General features: G+C 38.3%; 3 protein-coding genes across 8 annotated transcripts; 2 read left to right on the plus strand and 1 right to left on the minus strand.

Moving 5' to 3' along the window:
- Nucleotides 1-1461: 1461 nt before the first annotated feature.
- Nucleotides 1462-4316, minus strand: si:dkey-226l10.6 (zinc finger protein 850). Its single transcript, XM_057322303.1, has 2 exons — nucleotides 3846-4316; nucleotides 1462-3760 (listed from the first exon to the last, which is right to left on the minus strand). The coding sequence occupies exons 1-2, from the start codon at nucleotides 4140-4142 to the stop codon at nucleotides 2645-2647; spliced, it is 1413 nt and encodes a 470-aa protein (XP_057178286.1). The 5' UTR covers nucleotides 4143-4316; the 3' UTR covers nucleotides 1462-2644.
- Nucleotides 4317-4684: 368 nt separating this feature from the next.
- On the plus strand, nucleotides 4685-8358 carry eif1axb (eukaryotic translation initiation factor 1A X-linked b). The gene is made up of 7 exons (XM_057322549.1): nucleotides 4685-4848; nucleotides 5535-5618; nucleotides 5719-5822; nucleotides 6122-6172; nucleotides 6389-6470; nucleotides 6621-6712; nucleotides 6889-8358. Exons 1-7 carry the CDS (start codon nucleotides 4833-4835, stop codon nucleotides 6892-6894), a joined length of 435 nt encoding a protein of 144 aa, XP_057178532.1. The 5' UTR covers nucleotides 4685-4832; the 3' UTR covers nucleotides 6895-8358.
- Nucleotides 8359-8606: 248 nt separating this feature from the next.
- On the plus strand, nucleotides 8607-23762 carry map7d2b (MAP7 domain containing 2b). 6 transcript variants are annotated; one of them, XM_057322780.1, is made up of 17 exons: nucleotides 8607-8852; nucleotides 9700-9768; nucleotides 10062-10225; nucleotides 14175-14277; nucleotides 15403-15495; nucleotides 17156-17248; nucleotides 17364-17494; nucleotides 18269-18390; nucleotides 18488-18711; nucleotides 19657-19789; nucleotides 19869-20049; nucleotides 20450-20554; nucleotides 20756-20806; nucleotides 20920-20986; nucleotides 21628-21739; nucleotides 21876-22129; nucleotides 22527-23762. In XM_057322780.1, the coding sequence occupies exons 1-16, from the start codon at nucleotides 8810-8812 to the stop codon at nucleotides 22126-22128; spliced, it is 1944 nt and encodes a 647-aa protein (XP_057178763.1). In that variant the 5' UTR covers nucleotides 8607-8809; the 3' UTR covers nucleotide 22129; nucleotides 22527-23762. The 6 variants fall into 6 exon arrangements, with proteins under 6 accessions (XP_057178763.1, XP_057178764.1, XP_057178768.1 ...); XM_057322781.1 differs by having other exon boundaries at nucleotides 17156-17242; XM_057322782.1 differs by having other exon boundaries at nucleotides 8608-8852; nucleotides 17364-17425.
- Nucleotides 23763-25704: the final 1942 nt, after the last annotated feature.

Below are 25704 nucleotides of genomic sequence, written 5' to 3' on the forward strand. Positions count from 1 at the left end.
ATACAAATAATATATGCAAATACAGTAATTTAGTACAAAGAATAATATCTCTTAGTAAATGACATTACGTTCACGAACTGTCCAGCGTAAATTTCAGTTATCATGGAGACATTTCAATATAACATAAAACCCAAATAAAATAATAAACAACACGAGAAAAAAACAAACGGAGAAAGAAATTATAACCAAACCAGCTTTGCTTTTAAGCAGATAGTGGGTTTCTGACAGAGTCAATTAAACATAGTATTACTGTTCCTTGGCGAGTTAATAATTACATTCAATATTTTGAGAGTTTTGTGAAGTGAAAGTGACCTATTAGTCAGATATGGTGACCCATACCCGAAATGTGACCTCTGCATTTAACCCATCCAGAGAGTAGTGAACACACGCACACCTGGAGCAGTGTGTTTTTATTCATTTTACAAAGGATTTCTTTAAAACATTTTAGTTCAATACAGAAAACAATAATATTAGGGCTAGAGCCTATAACTTTACATTTATGTATATAGTTTTTCCCGACCGACAACTGATTGGATCGTTAAAAGGTGAAAGATTTGAACGCCAGTTTGCAATCTGTCCGTTGCAGCACCGCCGTCGCACCATTCCTGGTGACCAGAAGTGAATAGAGGTCGTTTACAGCTACCTCCACTGGGCATGCGCACTTCAATACCGTATAATTTTTTTGTCACGCTGACAATGTCGTGGCGAAAAGTTGATCAGCCAATGTTGAAAGAATTCACGAAGACCAGAGAGCCAGGTTTCAAGAGGTTTCAATCTTTATTTGCTCGAGCAAGCAAAGTGAGACACACAGAGTTCATCTGTAGATGCCCAACAATTACACTTCTGACTCCATCTTTTATACACTGTTCTCAAGTCGTTATCACAGTTTAAACCAATCATATTTACCTGACATCATCTTCTCCCAATCAGGTTCTACATGACCTCACTTATATTTGTTTGCCCATCCTCTTTTGACTTTCCACAGTTATATATCAAACTGCTTACGTTAACTTTTAACTGTGGCGAAACCTTTTAAAGGATTAAAAAATATATGTACATACATCCATCTTTACAATGTAGATGTATGTCATTTTGTCAGTTGCTACTGTATGACAGACAAACACATCCATCTCTGAAATGAGAATGTATGTCATATTGACATTTACTACCCCTAGCTTACATGTACTTCAAAAACTACCATGTACTTTTGACCAGATCTCGTGTGAAGAGTACATATTGTGTGTGTGCTCAAAGCGTTTGAGTGCAAAGGATGTCTTATGGTGCTGTTTGATGTTCAACTTGGCCTGTAACCTTTGACTCATGAGATCATGGTCTTTTTGCCATGAGACTCATAGTCTTTTCTGTGTTAGAGAAGTGTGCGAGACCTATAACTAGTTTAAATGCATTGTCTCATATAAAAACTCAATCAATAATAGAAAAACTAAATACTGTAAGAAAAATAATAGAAAAACTTAATACTGTAATGGAAAAACCACCATAACAACAGTTAATTACGATTTTTTATTACTGTAAGGTTAGGTTTAGGCAGTAGCTAATGTAATTTATTGTAATTTTATGGCGAGATTTTGCATCACTTTTAGCAACAATCTTTCGAGGGGGAGGAGGTTAATGTTTTTGATTAAAGATTACAAGTGCAAATATTTTTTTTAATAATGATGTGCAGCGATAAATCATTTATAATAAATACTTCACCATGGTGTAAAACAATTAGAATGATCATTTTTTATTTCATGCCAACTTTAAAGGAACAGTTCACCCAAAAATAGAAAATTCTGTCATCATTTACTCACCCTCAGGTTGTTCCAAATCTGTGTACATTTCTTTGTTCTGCTGAACGCAATACAGATATTTGAAAGAATGCTTGTAACAGTTCTTGGCTGTCATTGACTACCATGGTAGGAAAAATTGCTTTATAAATTTATTTGTTCTGTTGAACACATACGATAGTTTGAGGAATGTAGGAAAGCAAACAGTTCTGGGGCACTTTTGACTACCATTGTAATTTTCCCTCCTAGTAAATGATGACAGAATTTTTATTTTGAGGTAAACTGTTCCTTTAAGATATAGAAAGACTGATATATCAGAGAATGGATTTTTAGCCATCATTACCCGAATGCATCTGCCTTTTTTATTTTTGAAGCTTAGAGGGAAATGAAACACAACCATCAGACATTACAGTAATAAAAATACATCATTTTTATGAAATTCCTCTTTCAGTGTACACATTTATCTTTAAACTCGGCAACACAATACTAACACTTTACCTTTCCTACCATGATTAAAAAAGACAAAATGTATGTATACACAATGTGTTCTGTAACAAACAGAAGTCTACCTAAAATATGCAATATTTCGTTTACTTGACAGAGTAACTTAAGGTTCATCTACAAATCTGCCTAAAGACAAACAGTGTTCAAATGGAGTAACCTCAATAAAAAAAAACTGAAGTTCAAACTATAAAAAGACATTTTAACCTTTCATACATTATGTTTCTAGAAGAAATAAATGATGATGTAATGAAACCGATATCTCATTGGCTCACTGAGTAAGAGCATCATCCATACTTTTCTCCTCTTCATGATTATCTTGGGTAAGTTCCTTTTCCAGAACAATCTGAGCCTCTTCAGATTCCACCGCCTTCTGATGGATCTGCTGCACTCTTAACCAGAATGTTGGCTTCACCAGACAGTTCCATTTCGGCCTCCTCCTGCCTGACGGTTACAGGCTCGCCGTCTGGCCCGATTCCAGGCGCTGAACCTTCTTCAGAGTTGTTGTGTTGTTCTGATACACCTGCACACTTCTTTCTGCCTCTTCTTGGTATGTTTTTGAAGGATGCAACAGGCTCTTCAGACACACTGTTTTTTTCATGGTTGAGCATGTGCCCTGGGTGGTCTTTCTGCGTGAGATAGATCTTGCAGATTTCACAGTAGTACGGGGTCACCTTGTTGTGCATGTCCATGTGTTTCATATAGCCGTTGAGCTTGAAACTACTATTGCAAGTCTTACAAAAGAGTTTTTTTGTAGCATGAAATGCTTTGATGTGCTGAGCGAGGAAACTCTTGGACGGGAAGCTCTTTTCACAGATTGGGCAAGGGCTTGCAGTTTTCCGCATGTGTTGTCTAAGGTGAGCGACGAGGGCTACTTTGTAGCCAAAGCGTCTGGGACATAAGTGGCAAACATATGGCAGTATGGACTCACCATACTCGTGAACTTTCTGATGAGCTTTCAAAAAACTTTCATAAGCAAAGCGCTTTCCACACTGATCACACAAGTGCTTTTTATCAGAAATCCCTTCAGTGTCTATAGCAGTGTGTGTAGCACTATGTTGCATAGAGAGACCCATTTTAGGAAACGTCTCAGCAGGAGTTGAACAAACAATAATCTTCTCTTCAGTCACTGATTCGCTTTTTTGCTTCACGTGTTTTTCCCGTTGATGCTGCATAAGTGCACCCCTACCGCGAAACTTCTGCCCACAAGCTAAACAATTGAAAGTTCTGAGTCTACCACCTTTTCTAACTTTCTTTACTTTCACATCTTGACCTTGGTCACGTTTCTTTATGTCCATATCTTCAGTAATGCTCAGCTCACTTTCCTCACATTTAACACTATCCTCCAGCGACGAGTTTTGGTCATCTTGGGGTGTCATGCTGCAATTCAAATCAAGATCAAGAGGTTCCTCTTTGACACACGCAAGTGAAATGGTCTCAGCAATGGTGATCGCACATGTGTCATCGGTCTCCTGTCAAATAAAGCAACACAGGGATTAACAAAGCGCATAACTGTAGTCACAGCAAATGCTTTTTTTTTTTTTACAACCGTCTTACCTCGTTCTGTATGCTGTTTACCGTCTCACATGATCGATTAACAGAGTGGATTGTAGGCACAGCGTCCACGCTTAATATCTTGCAAGTGGTGTAACCCAGATCCAGTTTAAAGTAGCAGTCCTCAGAGAAATGATCACCGCACACACGACACGAAGACGACACGTTTTCCCCATTTGCTTTAGTGTCTTCCATAAACTTCATCCATGCGCTGCGTCTTTTTGGATCCTCGGGTAAAATATAATGTATAATCGTGTCCGATCTGTTTGGACAACCGCCAACAGCACATTTATGAAGCATTTTGTTTGCGATGTAACAGAACCTGTGCTTTGTATTCAATGTATGTATATTTACTTAGTAAATGCTAACTAATTTGCACTTGGTGGGTTGATCAGACTAGACAATCTCACGTTTAAATAAAATACTTCATTCAGGCAAACATGCTGAAAACAAAACAATACCCTATGTTGTCTTCTTCTGATGTAACTCGTGTTCGTGAAGCAATTGGCGCCCCCTATTATACAGGAGGACATAGAAGCGGGCCAAATAAAATAAAATGCATTTTGTTTGAACATAAATACATTTAAATATGTTTAATAATGTGTAACTCTTCGACTTTTCTTTTAGGTAATTATTTAACCTATCATTGTTTGCTGTTTATATAGCTATATACAGTAAAGTTGTCATTTAAACATATTACTATAAAAAGTAGTATACGTCGTTGCATATAATTCTGTTTAAAATTACAAATAATGTTTACAAAAGCATATAATTAACGTTTTCGATCAGTTTTGTTCTTGTATCGTTTGCGAATAAAGTTTTGTGATATTGAATGTGGCGATTTGCGCATGTCTCAGTTGCAGCTTTTCTGTCTTGCGGCTTTGGTCAGTTCACAGCTGCTCGTTTAAGAAGTGAAATATTTAACATATGGTTATAATTCACTGTGATTTCTCAACAATATCATAGAGCAGTCGACCTACAGAAAAAAATATGCCGAAAAACAAAGGTAAGGTGTTGTTTAATGACAAGCGTGTGCGATGTTAGCTTCGGATTTAGCAAACAAGGTAACGTGAGCTGGTGAGGGTGATATTTAGGAATAGGATAGCAGCTTATTGTAAGTATTTTAGTTTCACCTTTGATATGTTTGCTTTTAAACATGACTTGTCGCTTATAAGTTGTAGATATACTAAATACATCTCGTAGAAAAGAATGTTGTCCGCTACTGCATTATGTTAAGTTACGCAGTTACGGACTGGTAGTAATAATGGCACGATATGGGGTTTATTGTATTGACGTAACAGTTACAGCTCATTTTTAAAGGTTCAACGTTTTAGTTTGTTCGATTTACTGAACTAACAGGATAAAGTGAAATTATTCTTTTCTGGATGGATGTATTTTGCTCACCCAATAGGTTACAATGAACCAGGCTGACTACATTTTTTATTCACTTTGTATCACAGTAAATATATAAAGGGAAAGAATCTCTAGCCTAAGGCTGCTGTAACAATTGGTTAACAATAGTGTAATGTTACCTTAAACCAACTAAAGAAACATGTTTTGTGGCAAGTGATTGAACATCATTCAGACTAGATTGGATATTTGTGCATACAATTATTTCATGGTTGGTTTATGATTATCCCCATGATAATGTAAATGTGTATGGTGGCATATCCAATATTCTTGTGTGTACAGGTAAGGGAGGAAAGAATCGGCGACGTGGTAAGAATGAAAATGAATCGGAGAAGAGGGAGCTGGTGTTTAAAGAGGACGGACAAGGTACATAATGAGACTTGTACTAATACAAAACCTTCTTGATGTAGGACAGTTATCTCAAACATATTTCACCTTTAAATCTGTTGTTTGTTTTATCTCCTAGAATATGCTCAGGTCATTAAAATGTTGGGAAATGGGAGATTAGAGGCCATGTGCTTCGATGGAGTCAAGCGGCTTTGTCACATTCGAGGAAAGCTCCGGAAAAAGGTGCAATTTACAGCTCCCGTCTGTAAAGCTCCAGGCTGAATGCAGATTCAGCATTTTGTAATCCATTATGTGAATGAGCTGAATGCTGTATTTTAAGAGAGTGATTGGAAGGATTTAGATCAATTATTCAATATCATCTGATGAAACTAATTAACTGATGTAATTAATGTTACCACTCAATTTTATGTAATTAATATTACCACTCAGTTTTTCTCTTAAGTATGTTCTGCATAGGGCAGAATAAAGCTCTGAAATTAAGAAATATTTTTTTAACACTTTTTACCTTTTTGTAAATTTAGGTTTGGATTAACACATCAGACATTATACTCATTGGATTACGAGATTACCAGGTTTGTCTGTTAAATATTTTTTACAAATTGCTGTTTTACTTCTATGTAATTTCGAGATATTTATATTCTTTTGTTTGCCTAGACACAATATACAGTGGGACTCAAAACCTTTAGTCTTTTCATTTTAAAGTAATGCTGTTTCTGAAACAACTAATTTCTTTTATGCAAGTGTTTAAGTGTGAATATCTGTGATTTAATTATGAACTGTATTGTCAGGATAACAAAGCAGATGTCATTTTGAAGTATAACGCTGATGAGGCTCGGAGTCTGAAAGCCTATGGAGAGCTTCCAGAACACGGTCAGTATATTTGATCCCTATCTGGGAAACGTTACTTGTAATAGACAATTCCTAATGGACGATAGTTCTTGACTTGCAAAATGTGAGTCTTTTTGCTGCACTGAATTAAATGTCATGTCACTTTAAATTCTTACTGTTGGCACCTTGCAGCCAAAATCAACGAGACTGATACCTTCGGGCCTGGTGATGATGATGAGATTCAGTTTGATGACATTGGTGATGATGATGAGGACATTGATGATGTAAGTGCTTAAACCTCTGTGTGACGTTTGAAGAGGGTGTGTATTTTTTAGAGAACTTTGGAGGCTAAAAACAAGGTTTTCCTTGCCTTCTGTCACCGTAAAGCAAGGATATGAATTAAGTGTTGATAAATGTTGTGGTAATGTCTGTTGTCAACAATGATTCATCCCTTCTCCAGATCTAATATCATGCTGGGAAGACAACGTTTCTCAGCCTGCAGCATCCCCGAAGCCACATCTCCAACAATATGTACACGCAGGTTCAAGTTTTAGGTTTCTTTGACTTGACCACATGACTGCATTGTCATCTTCAATTAATTTTGTTATCTTTTAATGTATTTATATTGATTTCACATCAAGTGGAATTTAGCTACAACAGAATCTCTGGATTCGCAATAAAAAGATAACCAATTTTATGTTTGGTCTTGCAGTCTGTATCCTAATAGAAATGTTTGAAAGTTTTGTGGAGTAAAGCGAAACTCAGTGGGGGAGTTAATACTAAATGCCTCTGTATTTCTGAATGTTTTTTTTCTCCCAAATCGCCATTAATAATTTACCGATCACACAATATTGCATTAGCCAATGCATCTGTTGTTCTTGAAGTCTCTCTCTCGTTAGCTCCTTGTTCTTTTAACTGTGTTTTTTAAAACAAATCCATCATGTTCTTGTTTTTTTTTTGTTTTAGCCTACTTAAAATAATGAATGAATGAATGAATGAATACTCATCATTTTTACAGGGCTGCAGAACTTATGAACGTTTTTCAGTGCCTGAAATGTTTGTAAAATTAAAATTAAAACTTTCTGATATGATAGCTCACAAAGCAATTAACCAGGAAGTATTTTTGTATGCAAATTGACAGACCAATGCAAGAATTATGAGAGCTTATAAATTGTATTCTCGCTAAACTGGTCCTTAGCTGCATAGCAGTTGATGGTTAAAGTTGGTTCATTTTACATATATTATTTTGGTGAGCAAATAATGATGGTTGCTCTTGATTTTGTCCTTTGCTGCTGCTGATCAGAAACCTGTGATTTTGAAATAAAATCAAACATTTTAAGACAAACTTCCAAATATTTGTATTGTTAACCTTGGAAATATCTGCAATTGTCCGAAATTGTTTTTATTACAATTATATTTAAAACTCCAGGTTATGACAAGCAAAAAAGTGCTATAATTACTGTAAGTGTGTGTGTGTGTGTCTAGCCACTGGCCTGACAAAATTAGTCATTGTATGTTTCAGTCTCTCCATGGTGTGTTTCTGTGAAAAACAATGGTAGCCTATAGCACGTGTGTCAGCATGCTCCGACAGATGTTTAAAGGATTTGGAGTAAGAGTGGTGTGGAAAATAGCCCACAGGTCCTGTATAGCATTTTATCTTTGGTTTGTTGTTAAAAACTATACTGCATAAGCACTGGAATCCTGGCAGTCTTTTTTCTTTGTGTTAAATATATAATTATTTTATGAGACTACTTTTATTATAAGTAAGAACAGCTGTATTGTGCATTATAAACCAAATCACATTTGTGTATCAGCAACTTAGTATAAAATTAATCCAATAGAAATATTAAATCTGCACAATCTGCATGTAGAGGTAATACATTTTAGTTAGTTGTGTGTAGATTATGAACAACATGTAAATTATAAAGACCACAATTAAAATGCTTTGCCAAACTCATTATGTTATGCTAGTAATGACATTTATTTTATTCTGTATTTACAAATGCAGCAAGGCTAACTTTATACATTTCTAAGCATTGCTCACTTAATTGAACGTCTCTAGTCAGTGTAAATGATATAATTTCATCACGTGGGTAGCTGTCCTGTTTCCATATATAGAACTGTATACACAATGACGTAATGCATTGCTCGTAGGCGCATTGCTTGCGCGCGCTTGCGCTCTGCACGTTAGAGCCTTGCGCTCTTTTGGTTCTGCCCTCACTGTCGGTATGCCTTAATACACATTGGTGAGATACATTTGAGGCTAAACGGATTTTTATCCCTCATCGCGTTTTTGATTTTCATGCAGTCTGTGTTTGATCCTGGAACCGTTTGTTGTGGAGTCGGAATGTTATCTGGACATTGATTATCAGGACTACATCATGCAGAACGTGGAGATGGCAACAGTCGTGGAAAACCTGACAGGTAGGTTTTTGTCATATTTCTGCTTTTGTCGACTTCACACATAAATCACAGGGTTGAGAAATGGGAAAAACGAGCATCTTAAACCGTTGGCATGGAAACTGAGGTGAGAGGAGGGTGGGTAAAACAAAACTGACCTGTGCAGGTGACCAAAGCTGCACATTTAAAAGGAAATTGATATTTTGTTAGATAATTATATTTTGTTTATGATTTCTAAAGCTGTTCATCTGAATACCCAATAATATATCACCATCCACAACAAGTAATGCTGCCAACATCTATGCCCACCCATTAAAACAAACTGGTGCAGTGAAATGTTTTGTTGCGTTGTTCTTTTTATTCTGTATGACTTTTAATGTTTATATGTTTACCTTTTTGGATTTACATCTGATTTAGCACTCTTTGTGGTCAGGCAATATTTATCTGCCTTATGATATCAAAGATCATTGTTTAAGATTTTACCACACACAGTCTCTGCTGTCTGGTATAAATATTAGGATGTTTTCTATAAATATATATGATATCTCTTCATCATTTTTGCCAACAGCTACATTAAAAATGCTTTAGATGTAGATTTGTGAGGAACAGACAGTCTGTGCCGTAGGCTCCACCAAGAATCGCAGAAAATCAGAGGATGGTGTTTGCTCAAGCGTTTCGACTTTGCATGTATTTGCATACCCAATTACACAATTAAAACAAATGATTTAAAGACCATTTTTTAGATTCTCATATTTTGTCCCTTCAGTCTTCATTTTCGCTCAGTACCTTGACTTGTGAGATGACTGCACACATGTTTAGGGTGTCTTCATATTTATGCACTTTTAAAATTTCATTTCCTTTCTCATGCAAGATGGCTGTTCAAAGAAGGACCGACTTCGACTGGCCAAAGAAAGGAGAGAGGAAAAAGACAAGAGCAAAGGTAAGCTGCCTGTGAAATCTGTAAAAAAACATTGCTTGCATTAAAGTTGTAAGCGATTTCCCTGACACTTCCTGCTGGATACGTTCAAAGAATGGGGTTGTTCCAGGGCAATAGACTGCAGGCTCATGCATCACTGAATCCAATGGCACTTGGACAGCATACTACTTATAATATGTCCAAGTGCTTAGTGTAACAAAATCAGTATTGTCAGCAGACAGGGAATGGCTTGGCCTTTACAGCATCAGGGCAATCTTTAGAGTCATTCATGTCCATCCCCCACTATATGTCTCTAGCTGTGCGCGAACAAGCTCTTGGGGAGAAGCAAAGACGCGCCCAGCAGCAGTATGTGCGCTCGGTAGAGGAGCGAGGCAGGCGTCTGGAGGAGCAGCGGCAGAAAGAGATGCTCCGCCGCTCAGCCGTGGAGGAGAAAAGGAGGCAGCGTGAGGAGGACGAAAAGGTCAGGGGTTACAACCGAACTTAAAGGAATAGTTCACCAAAGAATTTAAATTCTGTCATCATTAACCCTCGGATTTTTCCAAACCTGTATACATTTCTTTGTTCTACTGAACACAAAGGAAGATATTTGGAAGCAACCAAATAGATCTTATCCCCCATTGACTCCCAAAGTATTTATTTTCCCTACTATGGCAGCAAATGGTGGATGAGATCTGTTTGGTTGCTGACATTCTTCCAAATATCTTCCTATGTGTTCAGCAGAACAAAGACATTTATACAGGTTTGGAACAATCTGAGGGTGAGTAGCCTAAATGATGACAGAATTTTCATTTTTGGGTGAACCCTTGGTAAAGGAGCAATGTGGGTTTTTTAGGAGGATCTATTGACAGAAATGTTATATACGATACAAAACTATTTCTTCAGAGGTGTATAAAGAGCTTACGTAATGAACCGTTATGTTTGTATTACCGTAGAATAAACTATTTCTATCTACATACAGAGCGGGCCTACATACATTGAATTAGCCGCCATGTTTTGTACAGTAGCCCTAAAAGGACAATCAACTCTACAAAGCGCGTTTCCTCTTCCTCTACCCTGAGGTACGTAGTCCGGTTGTCCCTGACTTTACAAAGGGGGGAAAAACATTTACTAAATGACTCCTAACTGCTTTCTTGCTGTAAGATCAGTGTGTTACTGTGTTACTCACATACTGATCCGAATCAAAGCATCCTCCTCGGTTGTGATTTTGAGACGATCTTTCTCTCTAACGTCTCTTTGCTGGAAAGTATCTCCATAGATAGCTCCGAGTATCTCCGCTAAAAACCTTAGTACTGCGGGTCCAAACGCATCTCTGCTGGAAATTCTTTATAATATTAACGCAGGTCATAGCTCCTGCCAGACTTTTACCCTTCTTTTTATACTTAAAATCCACTGACCCTTTATTTTATGTAATAAACAAGACATCGCTCTTTCTACAGTCTTTCTAATGCTTGCATGATCTCTTCCCTGCGTCAACATGCGAAGACACGCTGTCGCAGCCGACGACATCTTATTGTACTGTGGTGGCCACCGTTGTGTTTGGACTGAGAGATTGGTTGCGTTTCTCAAACTCACCGCTAGTGGCAGCTACAAATCCCACTCTAGACCTTTAAGTTTCTTGGAGTGTCCATCATTAGCACAGATATGAAGCATTTATTGTTTGTTTAGATTTTTTAAAGTCAACATTAAGTCAAATTTCCTGGTCTTGCTGTACTACATATACAGTATGAAATTAATTACTTTTATGGCTGATGTCATCCATGGCATGAGTGGTATATATTGTCTCAAAGGATCACGGCATTACCATCTAATATCATCACTGTACCAAAGTGTACTTTTTTTAGTAAAGGCAGGCAGTAGCTGCTTAATTTTCCTTTAGATGTCCTGCTATTTTTTGTGTCATCATACTGGGTGATACATGAGTATTCATGTAGCTCAAATGGTAGAGCATGATGCTAACAATATAGCAAACTCTATCAGATGCATTAATGTATATTTGACAATGCCATTACCACACAGTGTGGTTGGATACTGTGTCTCTTTTATAAAAGGAAGTTTTAGTTATTTGTGCATGTGTGGTAATTAGCCTCCTAGACTTCCTACCTTTGTGACATTTAGCTTTTTCTCAACAGGAAAGAAAAGTCTTTGCCCATATTGATTGTAAACTAGCTTCCCCCGTTCAGATGCTGTAATGATTGGTGACTCTCTCTGGGGTGGTCGAATGACCTCACAATTCCCGATATCCATTCTAAATCAAATTACCTTGTCAAAGACAGTGTTTCATAGTAATGGTGTATATAAGGAAGCCAAAATGGAACTGTCATTATGCTGCATAATACTGACGTTAAAATGCCTACTGCTGTTAAGCAATGGAGGAGGATTTTGTGTGCAGGGTGTGGTTGCATGCCATGTGTCAATCCTCTTGATTCATATCGCCTGTTAGAATTCTGCGCCTCTGTATCTGCAGTAAAATCAAATGTGGATCAGCCTGCCCTCCTTACATCCACCCACAGACAGTTTGCAGTGTAAGCCTCCTAGTTTTATAAAGAAGCATACTCTCAGCTCTGAAACCATTTATCACCTTCAGCTAAATCTTTTCATCAGATTGTTCAAATAAGAAAATAATGAGATGAGAGAGGAGGCTGTCTTATTTTGCAATGATGACAACATAGTATCCAGCTTACGACAAAGCTAGTTTTATTATGAGCAAGATCTGTTGGTGTTATGGCACCTAAACTGTTGTAGCTACATTATTGTACATTTATTGTTGTACACTATTGAAACTACACCCCTCCCTTTTGAAGCACTACGGTGGCTGACACAGAACTAAGACGTTGTTACGTTTTCACTTCTTTGCTGAAGGGATAACATATTTACGAGATGCGCTCTGTATAGCAGTTTTAGGGATACTGTAGAAACAACATGGCATTTTGTTATGTAGACAAAGGTCTTTATAGGCCTACACCTCTGAAGACAATTATGTATATTATATTGCATTTCTGTCAATAGATCCTCCAAAGAATTACGCAAAGCATCTTCAAGTTCAGTACAATTGTTCATTTTATAGTTCAGCATGCATTAACTAATGTTAACAGTTACAACGTTTGATTTTAAAATGTATTAGTAAATAGTGAAATTAACATGGACTAAGGATTATTCATTGTTAGGTCATGTTAGCGAAAGCATTAACAAACTGTTAACAAATACAACCTTAATGTAAATTGTTACTGAAATGATCACTATTGTATTTAACTTAGGGATGCACGATAAATTATTGACCGATAAATGGTCATTTTTAATGTTATCGGTATAATAGAATTTAGGCCGATATGTTATAGCAGATAAATCATTAAACTTCAGCTGCACGCTGCTTACATTACATATGTTTTCAAATAAAAGCAGTTGTCTTTTTGCCTTTTGTTTCAGTCTTAGGGAATTTAATATTAATATTTAGATACTGTATATCGGCCTATATGTCGCTTATCGCTTCAAATGTTAAAGAATTATTGGTTATCGGCCAAAATTTACATATCGGTGTATCCTTAATTTAATTATTAATATTTTATTGAAAAGTGGCCCTTATTTTTTGGAAATATTTATATTATTATATAAATAATAGCAAACATAAATATTAAATGCAAACATAATTGTTTCAAAAAACATCTCATCTGAAAATATTTGACTGCAGAATGAGGCGACTGACCAGTCAGAATCAAGTATTTCTGAGAGCCGTAGTGATTGTGTTATTTCGCTTGCTCATATAGATTTGTTGCATTCTGGGAAGCTGTGTAATTTTTATTTGTAAACAACAACACTTTAGGGTTTAAAGGGTTAAGTCTATTTATCTTTAATCAATCAAGATGTTACGTCAGGCTGAAAGCATGGTTACAGTACAGGTTGTAGAAGAGATGGAGAGAGGAGAATGAAGGAGAAAATGGGGCGGGGTGGAACGGAAAAAAAAGAGAGCAAGCGGAAAGGAAAAATTAATGAAAGCTTCCTGATATCACTGATGCAACCTGTATCATTATAATACTCGCTGTGTGTGCGCGTGTGCTCACCCAGTTGTGTCAGCGGCTGGGGGGGAGGGTGTGGGTGGAGTTAGATCGGACTGTTCTCTCCTCTGTCTGGCTATATGCTCTAAAACACAGAGTCACCTGGGAGAAGCAGAGAAACAGATACTCAGAGAGAGAGAGAGAGCGAGCGAGAGAGTCACTGAGTGCAAGAGAGGGTGAAGCCCTCTTATTTTGCTTGCACGCATACGAGGAGGACAGCAGGAAGAGAGAGGGAGTCAGAGACGGATAGGCGAGGTGGTCGCCATGGAGCAGCCAGCCTCATCCCCATCCTCTAGGCGCCGTAGCGACAGCTCGGTCAGAGAGTCTCTTTTCTTCCCTGTTTTGGAACGCAACGAACAGGAGCGGCTGGAGGCCCTAATGCGACGTTCCGTGGAGCGCAGCCTGCAGGCGGACCACAGGCCCAAACGATGGACTTGGGGCGGACCTCCTGGAGTCTGCGAGGGTGAGTTGTGGAGAGATGCTGGGCGGGTGTGAAAGGGTGCCTTGTGTGAGTTCTCAGAGGCGAGGGGAATTAGATGAAGAGATACAGAAACAGGGTGTGGAAACTGCATTGCAGCCCTTTTGTTAGAAAAGGGACGGATATTGACAACAGCAGTGGGGCGAGGGATGTACAGGATGAGATGAAAATCTGTATTAGATGCAGATGCTGCTTGTGGCCACTGCAGTGTCACAAAGGCGTCGTTCTGTTGCTGTTATCTGCCTGACTGGGGTGGGCGGCTAAAGGAGTCGCCCCAGCTGCGAGGAAGCTTAGTCTCAAGGTTAGTGCTGACTGATATGTATCAAAGACCAAGAGGGTCTATAAATCGTCCGGGCAATATCTCTGTCGCTTGGAGCAAGGGGCAAATTGGGCTGTTTTAGCTGGAAACAAACACCATAAACTGTACTGCCACTGTTAGCTAGCTACGTAGATGCTTTCTGCTGTGTCAGTGCTATATTTAATGTGTTTTTATTCATCATTTTAATTATACGAGTCTATAACAGGCCTCTTGGGAGTTAAATCTGGTATTCAGATAAATTGGCTTGTTTTTGGCCTAAATGACATGCAAAATCACTACCCAGATTCTGTGGTGCATTCATAACTACATTTATTATTTACACCGTCCAAGAGCAGGACGGCACCCCGTAATCATGTTTCAGACCCTTTCCAGGGTATATTAGTAACATGTCTGGTTAGAAAAACTGCACAATATGCTTTGATTTTGTGTGGCGGGTTAGGGCGTGGGATTAAGAATCATCTTATATCTGCCCTTGGAGAGCGTAAGGCTTTCCGAGAACCTGATATGATCACGGTCATCAGCTGCATGCTGCGCTCTGGGTTATTTCATCTTTCAGCAGTTCATATTTCCATCCAGCTTTTATTAGCACAACTAAATTCATTTTTCAACTCCCTGCTGGAAATAATGCTTTTCCCCATCAAACCGAAACTGCCGACTAAGTGTATCAGTATTTCACAGGGACACAATGTTTTGAGGCGTTTTTTAGATTGTACAGTCTGTGATCTTGTGAAATACTTTGTGCCAAGCTCACGCACTTATCCTCTCTCTGCTTTGCATCACCTGTCGTGCAGGTGATCCTAAGGTAGCCCCGCCCTCTCCTCCTGCTTCTGTCTCCTTAGCCAATGATCCTGCTGCTCTCCCTTCTGCAAGCAAATCTAAGAACGGTATTGACATCACGCAGCTTTGTTTGTCATCCCTTTCACTTCCCTAAAGATTACATGACAGTGATTATGATGTTGTGATGTTTTGCATGTGCATGAAGTTGTGAATTGTATGCTCGCTCTCCGAAAGCTGTTTTTTTCCAGATTTTTTAAATAGTTTGTCTGGTATTCCAAGTATTTCACTTTACCATGTAACTTACCTGCATTGTATGTTATGTCGATATTATTGACACATAAAAGTGAACAGTTTATCGAAGGTGTTCTACGCATTTTTTGCAAGGTGAGCAATAAAACTAAATCCCATAGCTGCATTGAAGTAGGACTCGAGCCATATCTTAGAGACTTGGGGTGGGCTCATTTTGACATTTGAGAATAAAAAACTGGAGGTGAAAAACCTAAAAACAACCCCTTTAAGAGAATATTATTAATGTGACACTACTTACGATTCTTGACATTTGTCTATAAGCAACAACCCAGAACCTTTATAGGAATAGTTCACATTCAAAATGAAAATTCTGTCATCATTTACTCACCCATTGTCATTTTAAAATTGTGTGATTTCCTTTCTTCTGCAAAACACAAAAGAAGATATTTTGAAAAAAGGTCCCCATTGACATTTACTGTATGGACACAAAACCAATGCAAGTCTTTTACTAACATTCTTCAAATTCATATCTTCTCTTGTGTTCTGCAGAAGAAAGAAAGTCATACAGCTTTGAAATGACAAGAGGGCATAATGACAGAATTTTCATTTTAAAGGTGAACTGTTCCTTTAACAACAACATAGCAATGCAATAAAAACCCTTAAACACTATAGCAGCCATATAGCAATGCCCTGGTATAACATTACCCATAGGCAAATACATTTTCTTGAAAAAAAAATGTTTAGCTTTTAATAAATTTTAGTTTGTCTTCTTTTAGGAAAATGGTGTTTGGATTTAGATCCTATCACAGGTCCCATAACAGGACATAGAGTTACATTTATCATCCGGGGAGTCTCCTCACAGTAACGCATCCGGATGCACATTAGGTAGCATCTGTAGTCAGGATCAGCCCGGAGCTGCATTACAGATGCTAAAGAATGCACAGGAGGGTGTCATCTGTTACCTGATTTGATATGCAGGTCCACATCCCAGTTTAGCAAACTCTCATGCAAATGCAAAAACACACACCTACATTCATACATTATTTAATCTGTACTGAGATTAACAAATGAAGTTTTTGATCATTTTAAATAGTAATACCCAAATGGGCATGGATTATTTATTAGAAAAAGCCTCTGGTGTTGATCTTTAAAATGTGCTGAAAAAAGCTTACGTTTTATTAAGTTTTAAATGTTTCCAAAGTAATATGGCAAAGAAAAAGAAAACTTCACTTAATTTAAAAAACATTGAATATTTTTCTTACCCCGTTGGCGTTCTTTGTATTGCTTGGCAACATTTCTTCCTGTTTTAAGCAAAATAAATGCATCTTTTGGGGGGGATATTCATATTTTTATTTTTTACTTATTATTGAAAAACTAAACTTGATTGATGATTGTTTTAAGCAGTGTATCTGTATCTCTGTTGGTTAATGTCTATCATTTCCATCTTGTCTAAACGCTTGTTCATGTATCCTGTGTTTTATCTCTTCCTGGAACCTCTCAAAATGCATTTCACTGCAGTCGAAGATTTTATGATCCAGCCCGAGTCTCCAGACTCCCTGAGCAGGAATTTTTCATCTGCTACTTTATCCAATATGACAGAAAAAGGCAAGTGTACGTGCATTTAGATTCGCTATTTAATTCATTCCACTTTTTGCCCCGCTCCTATTTGCTCCTTTGTCTTCCTGTGACCTCCGACCCTCAGTCTCTTGTCTTTGTTCTCGATTAGCCTCCTCCAGCCCTCATAGGTCTCCTTACAGAGCATCTCCTAGTAGAGCTGAACGGAAGAAGGTTAGTGCATCATTCTGTGGACCGCTGGATGATTCTAGAGGAGTAGCCACAACTGTGAAAACCCCTCAGGTCTGCATGGATGTGATGAACATTTTTGTCAATATTAATTTCGTTGGATAGCTCAGACATTTATTTTTGGTGCACAGCACTGTGGGACACAGCCCTTACAGGAGCTGGTCTCCTAGCAACACAGATTTTCTCCAATCTGTGCAGTTGTCTAGTCATAGATTTATAGCTTACAGCAAGGTTTTCAACCCAGGGTCTCTAAAGTTTAATAAAACATGAGATTTTATATTTCTATTACTACTTTTATATACTTTACTTCTATTTTATATATGGTGTTATTAAAAATAGTATTTTTTGTATAATACTTCAAAGAATCTAACTATGATACATTATAATTTATAATAATGACAGGGGACACAAAAATAAAGATGGTAGACGATGCCATAGAACAGTGGTTCTCAAACTGGGGACCGTGGCCCCCTGGGGAGCCCCAAGATGGATCCAGGGGGGCCACAGATTTTGTGGCATTTTATGAAATATGAAAATTTATCATAGATTTTATGCAATCAAACATCAGAAAAATGACACCACCAACCAAAAGAATTGAGGTTCCAGCATTGTATAACTGAATAAGTTTTTGGTTTAATTAAAATTCTAAGTTTAAGATTATACGTCTTTATATGGGGGGCCGCAAAGCGATGCACTTAACACAAAGGGGGCCTTACAACGAAAAAGTTTGAGAACCACTACCTTAGAAGAACCATTTTTGGTTGCATAGTTTCATAAAGAACCTAAAGTTGATCCTAAACCTAATTTGATCTCTGTTTTGATATTTAGACTGAAAAAACAGAAAAGAGCATCATCCAAGCCTTGGTTGACTCCCCAATGAAAAAACTTGAGTCTCCAACAACACCCACCCGAAGTTACCCTGCTTTCAAGAACCCAAGCACGCCGAAAAGGTTTTACTATTGTGTTATATAAAAACAGCTGGATGTTGTCATTTCACTTCGAGTTTAGAGGTTGACACCTGCTTTATGACTTCCTCTTGTAATTCAGATCAAGGTCATGTAAGAGCCGTATCCAATCTCCAGCCTCTCCGGGGCAATACCCCCCATCCCCAATGAGGCACAGAGCTACCACTCCATGCAAAGAAAACAAAATGTTGGAAGGAGAGGAGAAAGGCTCTCTGGAGAGCAAAGGCACCAGCACTTTAGAGAAAAAGACCTCTAGAACAGAGAGAATGCCAAAATCTGCAAGCAAGGAACTGGGACACAATGCAGGTAATGAGAAGTTTTAGTATAAGAGATCATATGTCATGCAATACATTTTCCCCTTGAAATCCACTTATAATGTCAGTAGGTAGCCTATTGCATAATATTGGTGAAGTTTTTTGTGCTTAAAGGAATACTTCACCCAAAAATGAAAATTCTGTCATCATTTACTCGCCTTCCAGTTCTTCCAAATCTGTATAAATGTATTTGTTCTGATGAACAAGAAATATATGTATCAAATATATTTGGAAGAATGCTTATAACCAAACAGATCTTGCCCCCCATTGACTCCCATAGTAGGAAAAATTACTTTGTTTTTTTTTTGTTCTGTTGAACACAAAAGAAGACATTTTGAAGAATGTAGGACAGCAAACAGTTCTGGGGCACTTTTGACTACCATTGTATTTTTTCCTACTATGGTAGTCAATGGAGGCTAAATCTGTCTGGTTATAAGCATTCTTATAGGAAACCTAGGATTTCAGATGGCTAATTTACAGCTTTCAATTAAATGGTGTTTCTGGGAAGCAAGTTTTGAATTCTGAAAGATAATACAATGGACACTTATCCTAATAGATCAAGGAAAATTGTATTCCTTGTGATACAAAATTTTTTTGCCAAACAGGATCATCTTTTTATCTTATTTATTTAAAATGTGATTCCTCAAAGCACTTAAAATATTCTAAAAATATTCTTTAAAAAAACAGCGATTTTTGGTTCCCCAAAGAACCATTCGCTCAAAGGTGAACCATCTTCATTTTTTTAGCATAAAACCTTTTTTTCTTTTTTTGTGAAACAGAAAGGTTCTTCGTATGTTAAAGGTTCTTTATAGAACCATTCAGCCAAAATGGTTCTTCCATCACATCATGAAGCACCTTTATTAAAGACTGAAGATTTGCCAAATAAGATCATTACAGTATTAAACAAAGATAAAATGACCATGTTTTCGGTCCCTAGAGTCTCCAGTGACTCCCACTGGTAAAGCAGGTACCACTGATGCTGAAGAGGCCTCCAGGCTGCTGGCAGAGAGACGACGCCTGGCCAGAGTACAGAAGGACCAGGAGGAAAAGCAACGACAGGAAGAGGAGCGGTACAGATGCTCTATGTCTCCACTGCGTCATCTTTATGTGTGCTTTTGAATCATACATCATCTTCTCCATTGATCTCAGTCTCAGGGCTGAGGAGCTCCAGAGACAGCAGGAAGAGGAGAGACAGCGGCAGGAGCAGGCAGCCCGAGAGGCGGAGGAGAAAAGAGAGAGGCAGGAGGCGGAGCGCTGCCAGAAAGAGCAAGAGGATAAGCATCAAAAGGAGCAACGCTGGAAGGAGCTCCAGGATGATCTGGAGAGACAGGTCAGAGGGGTTGTGCAATAATTTATTCATGAAAGTAGTTTTACCAGGAGAAGCACACCAAGAGTCATTTATGTGTCTTTTTAATGGGTGTCGTGATAAAAAAAAATGGATGGCCATTTTGCCCAAAATAGTGGCATCCATGCCAGCTTGCATGCAAAAGGAAACATACCACATACTAACATATGCTTCCTTTGGATTCCATTGTATAAAAAAAGCAGAAATTACACAAAGTACATCATTATATAAATACAAAAAGGACAATATGACACACAGGACTCATAAAAGCGCATTTAGAACAATTATCTATCCAGTCACTAATGCACGTGCAGCACAAATTTGTCATTCTGTAGTTGTGAATGTGTGTGTGGATAGAGATGTGATGTGTCATGGTGTCTGGCAGAGAGAGGAGGCCGTGCAGAGGGTTCACAGGGAGGCCGAACGCAAGAGTCAGGAGAGGGAGATGCTGAAAATTCAGGAGGAGCAGGAGAGGCTGCAGAGGAAGAAGGTTGATCTCTTTCTGTCTGTTTATTAATCACAATCAAACAACAAATGAAAAATGTAGTAACAAAGGATTCAATTATTTGTAATGTGCATTATAAGAGAGGACAGATTAGTGGTAATTATGATTATAGAAGTCTTCAGGGTAAGTCAATGTAATGTTTGTCATTAAACTGAATGTTGTTGTTTGCATTTGTGATTTTATCAGCGTATTGAAGAGATAATGAAAAGAACAAGGAAACCAGACGGAGAATCGAAGGTAAGGCTGATACAGTCCGTCGAAACGAAATAGCTGACCGACCGATTTTCATATCAGATGACAAACATACACAGACTCTAGCAAATAATGTTGCATGTCTTGTGTTTGGATAGAAAGAGGAGCCCTCAACAGACGCTCCACCCCACACTTCTGTCTCACCGTCTTCCTTGGAAACTGGAGGTATTGACTCACGATGTGAATCGCATCACCAGTTCTACAGTGGGGATGTTTTAATATATAAACACTTAACCTTTCTTTTCATTGGAAAAACGCACAACACACACACACACACACACACACACGCACGCACAGGCTTTGGTTGACTATCCCCATGGGGACAGTCCATAGGCGTAATGTTTTTATACTGTACAAACTGTATATTCTATCCCCTATCCCTAACCCTACCCCTAAACCTAAAGATCATAGAACACTTTTTGCATTTTTAGATTTGTAAAAAATATTGTTCTGTACAATTTATTAGCTCTTTTGCCCCTGGGGACCTCAATTTTGGTCCCCACGGTGACACGAGTCCCCATGTGTTGGTGTGTATTCAGGTTTAGGTCCCCACCGGGATATACAAACATGAACACACAGACACACACACACGCACGCACGCACGCACACACACACACACACACTGTTGTTGTTGCTCAATGACTCAGCATGTGGACTGTACATAATGTTTTGGAAATAATGTAAAAGCGCCACCATGTGGTGTAGTTAAGAACTGAAGTCAGTGTTTCTCTTCAACGATAATAGAAAGGTGATCCTCTTAAGCATTTATAAAACTACTTAAAAGGTTTTTGTACCTTGCTCAACAGGTGTTCCATCAAAGGCGATGTCTGAATCTCCAATCATATGCCTCGAGCCCTTGGAGACAAAGGGAAATGGAGCAGATGATCTTTCTGATGGGGTCCAGTCCATGGATGTCAGGTTGGCTAGTCATTCAATTTTTTTATGAAATACAAATACAAATGCTCCACTTACAGTATAACTGATAGGAGAACATTAGAGCACATGCAGCATTACTGAAATTCTGGCAATCCCTAAAATACGCTTTTCCTTCCAGTCCTGTCTCCAGAGATGAGCTCCTCTCCGTTGCCGAATATTCCCCCGTCAGCGAGACGTCACAGAACAGCGTGAGTTCTGTAGCTTTGGGTGATTTCCTTGTTCTGACCGGGCAGGTCTCACATCCCAAAGTCTCTGCTGCTCCAGCATTTGGTGATTGCAACAAGAACCTGATCCAGGACTGCAGCAGCGCTGCTATTGACTCATCGCTTTTTCATAGTCTTAGAACAACCTCAGACAAGCTCAACATCTAAGGTGAATATTGTAAACTACAGAAATAAAGAAAAAAAATTGTTCAGATAGGCAGAAAAAAACGAAAAACAGCGAGATTACTGATTGAATTTGTGGAGATTTTGTGACATTTTATTTGAATCTGTTCATAGAACCAGATATATTATAAACCCAGTCTAAACCAAATCCACATGTGATTTAGAATCATTCTTTATTTCATTTTATTCATGATTGTTATTGGATCTTCACCCATTCCACATTTTGTGTCGTTACTACGGCGACCATTTCAGACATACAACAATGTTTATATTGACTCTACTGTCTGACCATGAAATGCATCTCATTTCATCCCTTGCAACATAACACTGGATTCGCAAAAAAATGGATGTTAAGTTTATTATTATTGTCTTTTCTATTTCAGACACTGCTGAAGAATGGGGCCGGACTGAATTGATGAATTGAAGTTGAATGCTGAAACCAACCCTGTGTGCCTCAGTCCAATCTCTGTAGAGCTGTTTCATTAGCTTGCTCCTCTTCCACAACATCTTCTCGACAGGAGAACACACACTGAATGTTAAAATGTGTCAATAAGGGACAGATGATTTTTCTTACACATAAAAGAAAGTTTTGCCTGATATATATCACACGATTTTACTGTATTATCACCAGACAAAGCAACTGTATTTGCGCACTCTTAGTGGTCTTCTTAATCCTGTCTTTCACACCTGTAGCATCGATGAGTGATACGCCGTGACAGTTGTAGCAGCTCCATCGTGTAAATTGTTTTGGGTAGCGTAAATGACCAGCAAACCACGCAGTTATGTGCTGAGTCTTCTAAATGTGCTGTATTATATGGCTGGGGTGTGCAAACAGTATATTGTATAAGTCTAACACATCTTTACACTGTCTGAGCAATCAGAGCTTTGTAGTGTGAAAGTGGATATGAATATTTAGTACAGATGTAAAGTGTGATGTTATTCTATCATAACACTGTTAAACTGGCATCATTGTGTTATTAGTCAAACGCATTTAGAAGTTGTGGGCGTGTACACATAAAAAGCCTGTACTTCTAAAGAAATCTGTGTGCAAGTTAAAAAGTGCAGCACTTCTTTGCGTTTACATAGTATAGTGCTTTTAATTCTTCATTGACTCTCTCTGTATTGTTTTGTTCACTATTGTGGCTATGTCATCACTGCACAGTGCTCTATGCAGAAAACTAAGCGACCGTAAAGTCTAATAATGTAACATAAAGGACGGCGTTTCAGAAACTATCGACTAAAGATCTGTACTTGCCGAATATGCCCATTCATAATCCCATCTGCTTACCTTGTGAGAAAAAAGGACCATCTTGTATACTCAGGGTGCTGGTGAGCATTGCATGTGAGCTCAGTTCAATTTATTTATAATGCGTCAGTACTGGTGTTCTTTAGTGGTCTCAAGTAGATGCTGTTGTGTAAACTCCTGATGCACTAGATTGGTTCCGGACCGATCTGTCACAAAACTTGGGAAATTGATCACATTTTAGATGAAACGGGGTGATGAGTTGGTAATTCAGCACTTCAAAATAACATTTGAGAGAAGGTGCATGAATCAGTTGCTTTGAAGTTGCAGAACCCTGAACTATTGACATGACAATAAAAGATGTATCATAACCTGAGCTTGAGTCATTCAATGAGAGCCACCATTTTTTTAAACATTTGTTTGTACTTCGTTGCCTTTCTTCACTTCATTTATTTATATAGCACATTTAAACGCAACGTTGTTGCCCAAAGTGCTTCACAAATGTAAAATCCAATAAAATACACATATAAACAACATACACGTATGACAGCATTTGTAAACGATTCCCACATCAAACTTTCCCTATACTTCAAAGGCCAGACTGAAGAAATGTGTCTTCAGCTGGGACTTAAAAACCTCCGAATATACAGGGGAAGACTGTTCCGTAACTGTGGCCCTACTATTGAAAAGGCTCGGTTTGACTTCTTTTTTGACTGAGGGACAGTCAACAACGACTGAGCTGGTGTATAAGACCCTAATAGATCACTAATATAGTTTGGGGACAAGTTGTGTATCGCTTTAAAAACCCATAATAAAATCTTAAAATCAATCCTATACTTGACTGGAAGCCAGTGGAGAGATGATAGCACCGGGGTAATACGTTCCCTTTTTTTCTGCCAGTCGGAAGCCTCGCCTATTTATCTGTCTGTCAAAACTGACTGATGAATCTTTTATGATGCCAATATTTCTCACACTGTCATTTTTAAGCGAGCAAGAGCGTTGGATATCTTCTCTTTAGCCGAATAATATGATTTCCGATCATTTTTTTCCATTGAGCTGAAGAAAATTATTGGAGAGCCAACCTTTAACCTCCACGAGACATTGCAATAGGGCCTGCAAAGACTGTTCATTTCCAGCCTTAAGCGGAAAATAGATCTGGGTGTCGTCTGCATACATGTGATAAGAAATGTTATGGCGACGGCAAATGGATCCCAACGGGCACATATATAGTGAAAATAGTATAGGACTCAAAATCGAGCCCTGAGGCAGGCCATATTTTAAGGGAGCCATAGAGGATGAAACATTTGCCAAATTAACAAAGAATGTTCTATCCTTAATATAGGACTGGAACCATTGCAAGGCAATTCCCCCGAACCCCACCTCACACTCCAACCGATTTAACAGAATCCAATGATCTACAGTGTCAAAAGCGGCACTGAGATCTCACATAATTAAAACCGAAACCATCCCGGAAACAGCCGCTAGCAATAGATCATTTAACACTTTTAGCAGAGCGGTCTCCGTACAATGACCCGTTCTGAAACCAGATTGGAATTTGTCCAGGAGACAATTTTCCTGCAAAAAGGGGTGATCTGAGTCCAAACCACCTTCTCTAAAACTTTAGATAGAAATGTAAGTTTAGAGATGGGACGGAAATTGTTCAACTCTGTAGCCTCTAGGCCCGTTTTTTTTTTCATTAAAGGAGAAGCCATGGCTTGTTTAATTAAGTCTGAAAAATATTTTGTTCTTGCCAATTTGACTACCCGCTGGTTAAGTGCTAAGAGTATCTTTTAGCATCTCATATGAAATCTGTAATCTGTCTTTTCTCCATCTGCTTTCAGCTTTCCCCTGAGAATATGCGTTTCATCATTAAATCATGGCTGAGGCTGAGGTTTAGCCCTTTTAAATCTGGGTGGAGCGACATCATTCATAATGTCCAAACATACAGAATTAAACACAGCAATTAGTTGCTCTGTATCTAGAGAAGACCCTGAACCCTCAATGATAGCAGGCCCTGGGCTTACCTCATAGGCCTCAGCAAAACGCTTTGCTGTGCTCTCATTTACAGGACGGACATAACAGTCAACAGATGAATTCTTCAAATAACAGCTGGCAGATCAATATATATACATAACAGAGCTATGGTCAGATATACAGTTGTCCGCTATGATCACATTACTAATGGACAGACCCATTGATAAAACTAAATCAAGGGTATGACCCTGTCTGTGTGTAGCATCACAAACTTTGTGTTTAAAAAAGATGAAAATTACCTTTTGAAATGCAACATGTTAATTACAAACTTAAGTATATATAAA

The sequence above is a fragment of the Triplophysa rosa genome, linkage group LG23 (genome assembly GCF_024868665.1).
Source record: "Triplophysa rosa linkage group LG23, Trosa_1v2, whole genome shotgun sequence".
NCBI lineage: Eukaryota > Metazoa > Chordata > Actinopteri > Cypriniformes > Nemacheilidae > Triplophysa > Triplophysa rosa.

Bases quoted from the DNA above. Each gene is read 5' to 3' on its own strand.
- si:dkey-226l10.6 (XM_057322303.1), bottom strand. From the start codon at position 4,142: ATGCTTCATAAATGTGCTGTTGGCGGTTGTCCAAACAGATCGGACACG. The intron at 3,761-3,845 runs GTAAGACGGTTG...TTTATTTGACAG, and splicing joins TAAACAGCATACAGAACGAG to GAGACCGATGACACATGTGC.
- map7d2b (XM_057322780.1), top strand. From the start codon at position 8,810: ATGCAGAACGTGGAGATGGCAACAGTCGTGGAAAACCTGACAG. The intron at 18,391-18,487 runs GTTTTACTATTG...CTTGTAATTCAG, and splicing joins AACCCAAGCACGCCGAAAAG to ATCAAGGTCATGTAAGAGCC. The intron at 20,050-20,449 runs GTCAGAGGGGTT...GGTGTCTGGCAG, and splicing joins AGGATGATCTGGAGAGACAG to AGAGAGGAGGCCGTGCAGAG.
- eif1axb (XM_057322549.1), top strand. The intron at 5,823-6,121 runs GTGCAATTTACA...TTGTAAATTTAG, and splicing joins GAGGAAAGCTCCGGAAAAAG to GTTTGGATTAACACATCAGA. The intron at 6,173-6,388 runs GTTTGTCTGTTA...CTGTATTGTCAG, and splicing joins TTGGATTACGAGATTACCAG to GATAACAAAGCAGATGTCAT.